This window comes from Mytilus galloprovincialis, chromosome 5 (assembly GCF_965363235.1).
Source record: "Mytilus galloprovincialis chromosome 5, xbMytGall1.hap1.1, whole genome shotgun sequence".
Taxonomy (NCBI): Eukaryota; Metazoa; Mollusca; class Bivalvia; order Mytilida; family Mytilidae; genus Mytilus; species Mytilus galloprovincialis.
This window is the reverse complement of record NC_134842.1, coordinates 90,740,797-90,750,818: the sequence shown is the minus strand read 5'-3', so window position 1 is coordinate 90,750,818 and position 10,022 is coordinate 90,740,797. Positions and strand designations below refer to the sequence as shown.

At 33.0% G+C, this 10,022-nt stretch overlaps 1 protein-coding gene across 2 annotated transcripts; it reads right to left on the bottom strand.

Moving 5' to 3' along the window:
* Positions 1-323: 323 nt before the first annotated feature.
* Positions 324-8,302, bottom strand: LOC143076692 (uncharacterized). Of its 2 annotated transcripts, none has more exons than XM_076252532.1 (4): positions 8,166-8,302; positions 5,361-5,487; positions 3,056-4,934; positions 324-2,320 (listed from the first exon to the last, which is right to left on the bottom strand). In XM_076252532.1, exons 3-4 carry the CDS (start codon positions 4,907-4,909, stop codon positions 1,880-1,882), a joined length of 2,295 nt encoding a protein of 764 aa, XP_076108647.1. In that variant the 5' UTR covers positions 4,910-4,934; positions 5,361-5,487; positions 8,166-8,302; the 3' UTR covers positions 324-1,879. The 2 variants fall into 2 exon arrangements, with proteins under 2 accessions (XP_076108647.1, XP_076108648.1); XM_076252533.1 differs by having other exon boundaries at positions 5,361-5,484; positions 8,166-8,267.
* Positions 8,303-10,022: the final 1,720 nt, after the last annotated feature.

The following is a 10,022-nucleotide window of genomic DNA, read 5'->3' as shown; positions in this document are numbered from 1 at the left end:
TCTGAGATCACGCCAGTGTTTAGTAGGGTTCGCGTTGTTCTGAATTCAGTTTTCTTAGTCGTGTGTTGTGTACTGTTGTTTGTCTGCTAGTCTTTTTATCCATGGCGTTGTCTGAGTTTTAAACATCCTTTTGGTTTCTTTTGCCTCTCCCTTGTAGATTTTTATAGATGGCTTCATATACAAAAATGTTTATTAGGATTGTAAACAACAATGCAAAGTCTCATACTTTTATTATCAAGTGGTTATTTTATACAAATATATATTGCATGTCTCAACGGTCTGTATTACATGTGGTAGGGGATCAATTATCCGCTGATACATCAGGACCTAAAAAAATTCATTAGCGTAAGTCAAATACCGAGCTCCATGGAAAATTTAAATCTGAAAGTCCCTAATCAAATGGCATTATTAAAAGCTCAAACAAATCAAACAAACGAAAAAACAACTGTCATATTCCTGATTTGTTACAGACATTTCCCTATTTATGAAATAATGGAATAAGCCTGGATTTATAGCTAACAAAACCTCTCACTTGTATGACAGTCACATAAAATTTCATTATATTAACAATGTGTGAACAAAACAAACAGAAATAATAAGTAAAAAATGTCACAAATAGGGGTATAACATTCAAAATTGTATAATAGACTTAATCACTATTAGAACAAGCAAATATGTAAAAAAAAATGGCATATAGTCAAAGTTCATAAGCATAAGACTCCAAAACTTACGACATCATAACACATTGGTTGGATGCCAAATACCGGGCCACGCCATAAGGATTATAACAAAAAAAATCCTTAACAGTAAAAGTTGATAATTTACAAATACATAAAGAACACTATAACAAGTATATATAATTAAGAAGATAGTCAACGTCAGCACTTAGAAACTTCACACCAGGACCATCATGTATTATTTGTGAAGTTTAAACGGAATATTTATCAACAAGGGCTATGTATATTCCATAACAGACACGATGCCCTATTCCCCGACTGCACTTACAAATGTCCAAGTTTCACGAATGGCGAAATATGACTCTTTAAGTTACGAGAATTGGAACATATAGGCGTCATCTGTGAAAGTTATTCCATAACGCAACTCGTGAGGGTATACGATAATTATACAAGGGGATGAGTTCAACTCTATATCTCGGTTTATTAGCTCCCTTGTGAACATCAACTATTAATCAAAGATGTAATGATAGAAAATACAAGGAAATGGAATATCGTATCAAATGGGAGACATATAATCTGTACGCAAGCGCTGATAGATTATAAAGAGCTGATGCACCCAATCCATTTCTTCCTTTAGTCAGAATGATTCAGTTTGCAACCATATACAGTATTGTTTCGTGCATATGTAATAACCTCTAAGTTGCCCGGGGGGAGTATACTGGTTATAGTGTGCCCTGATTCCAAATGACGTGACGTCATTGCGTCCTTAACGACTATATTAACGAGATATACCTGTTACTTATTTCGTTAAATTGTTTTACTTGAACTTTTTTTTTCTCTTTTCTTCAAAACTTATATGTGATAAATAGATTATAACATGTCTTTTCCATATAGGCCCTGGTATCAGCCCTCGACCAATATCGGCCCTCGGCTAAAGGCTCGAGGCCGATATGGGAGTCTCGGGATGATACCAGGGCCAATATGGAAAAGGGCATGTTATAATCTATACTTATTTTTCAAGAAAGGATATGAACACAAGTGTGTGCGTATTAGGGAATAATGATCCACTATAAGAACAGAAAAATATTATCTATCAGACAGGTGCACTTTCTTTAAAATTGGACCGTCTGTTTCCTATGAGTGATTGAAAATTTTTGCTCCTTTGACCAGTAATGCTTATAACCAGAAAGGTATTGTTAGCCCTACTCATCAACTATATTATCAAATAATCGACTATAAATTAGTTCGAGTTCATCTTCAAGCTCTTTTCTTTCTTCTGATCCATGGATTACGATTTCATCACAAAGACCTAGACATGTAATTCCCTCATACAGCATGATTGCCATGTGCCATTTTGCAGCATTATGGTCTGGTCTAAAAGCCCATGACGCCATAAAGCATTCCCATGCCGAATCAAGATCTCCGCTTTCCTTGAACAGACAGCCAATCAGATTGTGTGCCGTATCAACATGAGTAAGATTAACATTTTGTTTTATTACCATAAGTAAAGAAAGTTTTGATATTTCCATGGCTTTATAATTTCCAAGCTTCTGATTAACCATGAATAACATATAAAACAGGAATACATCAGAGTCTACGGCTGCGCAATCAAACCAGTCGTCAACGTATGGTTTTCTGGGAGTCTGAAAATTGAGAAAAAAATCGGTACAGTACACACATATTTACATTTAAATTAAATGTGTCCATTCATTTAAATCATCTAATTATGAATGACGTTGATAAATAATGTGTACTGTGATATTGTGGTTCCTTTCAGGAAGTGTTACATTTCAAGTATCTTTTTTTTTTTATCCTTTTCATATATTAGAATCAGTGCATTCAGAGTTAACCTTTTTGTGGGGTTTATGTACATATTAATCAACTGTTTGCAGAAATGATTTTAGTTCGTTTATTTTTTTCTGTGCAACTGTAAGGGCTAAATTGTAGATTTGATCACATTAACGATTGAAAGAGACAATATGCATGCGTAATTATGTATCTGCACTTCAACCCAATGCCTATTCCGTCACGCATAATTATGAATCTGCACATCTTCATTGTTCTAGTGAGTATGCAAAAATCCACAATTCCCTTTTACTATATTGTATACTTTAAACACATCGACAAAGTGTATCTGTGTAGGGGAAGATAATGAACAATATATTAAACTTGATGAGACTGTCGTACACAGTGAGAGGTTTAGCGCTATTAAACCAGGTTTAATCCACCATTTTCTACATTTGAAAATGCCTGTACCAAGTAAGGAATATGTCAGTTGTTGTCCATTCGTTTTTGATGTGTTTTGTCATGTGGTTATGGACTTTCCGAATTGATTTTCCTCCGAGATCAGTATTTTTGTGATTTTACTTTTTACTTACCTCACTAAAGACAGATCGAAACATTTCGTAGTGGAGATCTTTTGGTACGATATCCCTTTCCGTTCTCAAAAACCAAACACAAACTCCAATATATTTTCTAAGAATCTCGAGCGTAGACATTTTTTCCTCTCTGATACGGTTTCGAAGAGCTTCACAGACATAACCAGACTCCTTGCTGCATCCACAATGCGTATTAAAAATTTGAGGGACAAACATTTTGTCAATTCTGTCTAACATTTCTTTGGAATCTTCGTTTCTTCCGATCATGTACAAAATGGTTGCAAGTTTCAATTGCCCGGACATCAAATCAGATTCTGTACCTTTTGTAAGGAATTTTATCGATTCATTCCAAAGATGTTCTTTCTCCTCATTACTGTTTGCGTGTAGATACTTCACACTTAGCTGAGACCCAAGGCTTGTTTGTAAAAATGGAAGGATATATGCAGAGGCCATTCGTCGATCTAAACTTGAATGCTCAAGCACTAATCTTGGATCGCAGTTCATACTCGTTCGATGAATAATTGCATTGTGTAGAGTGATACATGTATCTAGCTCTTCGTCCGCTGCAAAGATAATTAATTCCTTTGCACATTTGATTATATAATCAAGTGTCCACATATGCAATTTGTAGATAAATCTATCCAATTCACTTTGAGATTTTTCTAATTCGGCCTGATTTGCAGGTGAATTGTCGATATCTTTGGAAATTCCTCTTGATGGTAAGGTGTTTTGTAAGAATATCCCGACAGAATCACACTTGATCTCTGTAAGATATATTGGTGAAGTTTCTAGGAGTGATCCCAAAATATCAACAATTGTTACACGTGTATCAGTATTTCCTTTCCAAAGGTTTTCCTCTGGAATGAAGTAATTTGGAATGAAGCCATTTTTAAACCACTTAAGAAGCGTTTGTAAGCACACACTGATACACCGAACCAGATTGTCTGACGTCCACATGTTTGCAGGAGAGGTTTCCATTGTATAAAACATACACGTTTTGCAATGGTACGACGTCAGCGATTTTGGGGGTACTCTGGCTCTTATCAAATCCTTTTTAATCATCTTTAATGAAATGAAAGTTTTAAATTGAATTGGGTTCATACTGAACATTATCTGTCGTTCCTGGAATGAAAATGAAAGTTTCCATTGTAAACGCTTTTCTGGGCTCACGTAATGACCAACAGGAACTAAAAAGCATCCATAAGAAGTGAATCTTCCAATCATCTCAGCATTGGGAAAGCCAGATGGGCGTTGTCTGGACAACCAACTACTAGCCTGTCTTGGCCATGTCCTACATCTGTATGAAGGCACAAAGTCCAGATCTGGTACTCCTGGCAATTTTTTACTTTTCAAGGTAGTTCCAGCAGGTCCATGTATCTCGTCGTTTGTCATGCTTTCTATCAGAAATTTATTCCCTAAAACCCGGTTTCCCGTTATATCGATTTCTTCATCTTCGTCCTCCATCTCTTCAAGATTCATTGGTTCATTATTTACGACATTTTGCAGCTTTGTGTATCCAGGCGGTGTATTTTCATCAGTTATCATTAACATGTATTCTGTCAAACCCTTCTCGGGAATTTCCTCGACAACCTGAGGACGATCAACGCATATCAGACAATCTTGATCAGAGTTTAGACCAGGAGTTGTTGTTCCTTCGACTGCACTACCAAATTTATAGGTATACATCTCTAAAATGGAACTCCCGGTTATATTTTGGGTTGCAGAGATCAGAAGTTCTTGCATAATATTTCCATGTTGTTGTGTTCGACGGACGTATTCTGACGCACCAACAGTTTCGAGAATATTGTCTAAAGTAATCGAGTAAATTTTTATATCATCGACCATTCCTTCCATTTTCACAGATTTTAATACCTTTAACCTGAATGACAAAATAAAAATATATTTAGACTTCTTGTAAGACTGTATTCATAAAAGTACCAAGCACAGCAAGATATACCAATAACTGACAATGCTCATCTCAGCGTTTATGTATCTATAGAACTGTTCTTTGCATTGTCAAATTACAATTAAGATGCAGAGGTGGTTTTAATCTTTCACCAATTTGCAAATATATTTATCTGATTTCATCGGAAGGTGAACATCATCGCTAACCAATTGTTTTACTGAGCATATAATATTGATGAACAAAATGGTGACTGTTTCAAATTGTGTAATTAAGGCTTAGTCAATTCTTACGTCTTTATCAAAAGGCTTTATCGTGAAAGTTCAAAAATAAGTTTAATAATGGTATTATACAAGGATTTATTTTGCAGATTTCCAGGAGGAAAATAAAACCAAAACGTACCTTCGGGGTTCAGTTGACTCAAATCTTTTAATATCTAAGGTATTCTACTATGCATGGGTAGTGCTAGCTTTTGTGTCCTTTTCGAATTATTGCAATTCTTTTCGGTTTTTTAACGTTGTTTCTGCTGCTAAAAAAAATATATATAGTGCAGTTATGAAATATAAAAAAACTTCGGTGTCATATTATTTCATATCTTAACTCAGCACTCAAATGCGTTCTAACAAAAACATTAGTGTAGTGTTTACAATATTGGTTTCATATTTCATTGAAAAAAACAAGTATTGTTTACGATGTTTATATGCTTCTGTATCAAGATGTTATTAATGGTAAAACAAATTGGGTTTCTTGTGTACGAGATTTATTGTCTTATCTTGGCCTGAACTTTTTGTGGATTTCACAGGATGTAACTAAGGTAGTTTTTGATATTGTTAAAAAACGTATTACTGATCAATATTTACAAGAGTGGTCCACATCTTTATGTGATTGTGAAAAACTTTGCATGTATAGAAGAATCAAGACAGATTTTTGTCTTGAAAATTACTTAAATTTCTTTTGTGATGTTCGATTACTTACAAAACTACGTAGTGGGACACTTCAATTAAATATCGAAGTTGGTAGATATACCAATACTCCAAGAGAATTACGATTATGTCTTTGTTGTAATATGAAGTCAACGTTGTTGAAGACGAATATCATTTTGTTTTAATTTGTCCTGTATACAGACCTGTAAGGTCACACTATTTACCAAAATACTTTTGTTCTTGGCCAAATATTTATAAACTGGATCAATTGTTAAAAGCTGTCAATAAAACTGTAACTATAAAATTATGTAATTATATTAAGGCAGCATGGAGAATGAGATGTCAAATTCTTACTTAACTTTGTATGATGTGTTGTTTCTGCTGTTTATTATTGTGACATATATGTAATATATGTTTTGATTGCCATAGCATGTAAATGCTTTTTGCAAATAAATTCATTCATTCATTTATTCAATAGCTAATTACTTTAATTGTGTAAATTCATTAATGCGCTAGGACTAATTAATCAGTAAACTGCAACTGGTACGTATGCATACAATCCACTTGTATGGTGTGTAACATTGAAGCTATCATATATTTATTACGTAAAGACTAATTTTTGACATTTCCCTACCACAGTAAATTTCTAGACATGTATTTTCTCCTACGGAGATATGCCTATGTTAAGAGTTCCGACTATTAAAAATCACTGAGCACTACGGTATGTCAACCTTTTTCATAAGTTCAAATATATCATAAGCTCCGAAATATCATATACTATTTGTATTCTGTTCCCCATGAGTGCTAAAATATCATTGATGAAACAACCAATTACAAACGCATAATAGATTTGGGGTTTATTTACCTTAACAGAGCATATTTGCAAGCATATAATCGAGGTTTGTAAATCAAAGTCTAGTCAAAAGATGACGTGAATTTAACATTAAGGTAGATAGGGTGTCTTCCTCCATCTTGGATTTTGAAATACTAGAAAACAAGGTCTAGATCTTTGATGAAATGTGCAAATTTTTATAGTAGTAGGTAATTCATGTATAAGAATTTTCATTATAATATAGAAAATGCCATGTTTGATCATATTTATGATTGTATTTTACAAAAATAAGAATTTTTTTGTTTGATTCATTTTTTTCCAACTTTGTCAAATAAGGGGAGGCAACTCATATGCAAGGGCAGATAATCCAGATAGTGTTACTTTTACAATAGAATGTGTTAGGAATTTACCCATTTTTACATGTAGCAAGAAAACGAGTCCGGTGACCCCATTTTTTCTTTTTCTTATCTGAAAGCATAATATTGAAGCTATCTTCTCATATTTTATCTCAAAATTCTATGGTGTGGTTTGCGTTTTATGGCGGAAAAATGGGTTTTCCATGCATAATCTATACAAAATCTTGACAATTTTGAACAACCTGTAGCGTGAAAATAAGTCTGGTGACCCATTATTTTTATTAATGTTTTTAAACAAGCAGGATATGAACTACATTTTGGCAAATTATTAAAAGATTCTATGGATTATGATTTAGACACCCCATCTACCTTAATGTCTTGTAAATGAGAATTCATCGAAATAAAAAACAGTTCGGATATTGCCATATATTTAACAGTTACCATCAAGGGTTTTGACATTATAAAAAGAAACCAATGTTAATTTGAAGACCAAATAAGCATACATTAGTTTTATATATGAGCTCAAAACAAGTCTGCTGGTGAGGAGGCTAATCAAAAGTCATTACAATACCAATTGTCTGTAAGCATATTTATAATTGATTTAATTAAATCAAATTTAAGAGCAATACTTTATTGTTGATAACAAACTTGAGTACTTCGATAATTTTTACTTCGAGGTACTAGTATGTTATGCTGCAATAAAATCAGTATCTTTTTCTAAGGCGTGTATTGATATGGTCGATGTTATCACTATTTTATCTTCCTTGACAACAATAATACGAGAGGGAGGATAACTCAAACTAGTTGAACCGCACCACAAAGATTTTACATATATAATGTTCAAACCAGTAGTCTCGGTGGTCATAATGGCCAGACGTGTAATTTGGAGCTATTTTGCTAACAATACAATGCTTTATTCTAGTCTTATTGGCTTTAGCCTACAAGTGCAATACATAATATATATATATTATTTACATATTTTGGGGCACTTTTATAACAATGTATATAATCTTGGCTTCTTTGAAAGTGTTTGTTCCTTGTTTCCCGTTTCCCCCCACAATTATCACAATTATATGAATATAAAGACATAACATACCTTCATTGTAAATGATTATATATAAAGTTTTCCGCCTTTACAATACATACAAGGACGTTCGTATTAAGTTTCGGTATTTAACATTGTTAAACATGTTTACATCATAAAGTTTTAACGTTTTATAAAACTCATATAACTCAGTATTATTCATATACATTTTTTTGAAATGTAAGACATATTCGTGTATTCCGTCCTGTCAAAAGGTAAAATTCTTTTTTATCCTTTTATAAATCATGTAATTCAATATCTATGTAAGTTTCATGTGTTTTTAATTACTACAAACTATTATATAATTCACATATAGGTTTGATTAATATTATGTGTTACATAACACTGAAGATATGCACCTACATGCATGGGTAGATATCAAAATTAACTATCGAATTACGTTACTTCAAAGAAAGAAAACACCTTGTATTTTAATATGAATGAAACAAATTGTGAGGTATTCATGGTGTACAATTTCAGTTTATTTAAGGATCATACATAACAATTAAAGTATTTGATCTACCAAGTACATGAATATTATATGAAAAAACAAACCCCAACAATATTATGTTTAAAAAATCTATTTGACATACCTTAAAATTGCGTGTACTTGTTGTGAAAATGTTTACGGAAGCCAGTTAGTGCATTTTATTTTTATAATCTTGATATGATATTTTATCTATAAGTTGGAACTAAATTACGTATGTCATGGCTTTACAAAGCTAGAAATGTAGGTCTTGAGTTGCCAACATATCACCAGATCTCATTAAATAAATCACGAAGCACGATATATATTCTAAAATTGTAAAACTTCGTAGACGAAATCTGATTACTTTCCACATGCGCAAAGAGAGATAAAAGATACCAAAAACGGTATTAAAACTTATCATTCGGAAACGAACTGACAATGCAAGGGCAAAACGAAAACTCACCAAAAGACAAACAACAATATTAATGTGAATATACAACTATTTTCGTTAAAATTTCCGTGGGGATGTAGAGATGGGTTTAGGTATTTTTTCGTAAGTTCTATCAGACAAATATCTGCTTCAATTGTCCGGATACAAAATAAGACTTCAGTTGCTATAGGGACGTGAGATGAACTGTACGCAAAAGTTAAGGATCACCAAGACAAAAGGAGTAGGTCCGGTAAGGGCCGATTTTGGCCTCAAATTTCAGGTTCATCTAACAAAAGTTTTTGGACACCCCTTTTAAACACGTAAGTGTCTATTTCAATTGATTCAATAAGTTTATGTGAAAGATTTTAACTGATTTAGTCATTAAAAATGATCTGATTCAAGCTTAAATATGAAAAATCTATCAAATATGCCAAAAAACGTCACTTTTCAGATGGTTTTTGTCCAAAATGAAAGTGGCCGCATCCGTGTTCATCCTCAACCTTTTATATGTTTTGTATTATCATCAGATACAACTAATATTTCAATATTATGAATGGACACGAATGCGGCCACTTTCATTTTAGACGGAAACCGTCTAAAAATTAACCAAAATGCTAAAGTTTTGAAGATTTCAGTAGTTTAGCATGACTTAATGATGATAGTACCCGATAATTGTGCATTGTATTGTCAAAAACAGTTCATATTTATGTAGCAGAAGCATTTTACTTTCAAAAACATAGCTTAAAGATTACATTTTCACAATTTTGTAAAACTGCTATAGTTTAAGGCCAAAAAGGGGTCTTACTGAACCTACTCCTTTGCATTGCGATACGGAATGTCCTCTTTATATCACGCTTTTGAAATTTTAATCATTTTAATCTTTGATTGATGCTGACGTTATATAATACCGTTGGAAGAATATATGAAGTCATGTTTAGTGAGAATGCAGATGTTTCAAATCAAACATTTC

Coding starts and splice junctions, on each gene's coding strand:
- LOC143076692 (XM_076252532.1), bottom strand. CDS start 4,909: ATGGAAGGAATGGTCGATGATATAAAAATTTACTCGATTACTTTAGAC. Junction 2,321..3,055: donor TTCGATCTGTCTTTAGTGAG/GTAAGTAAAAAG, acceptor CTCAATTTTCAG/ACTCCCAGAAAACCATACGT.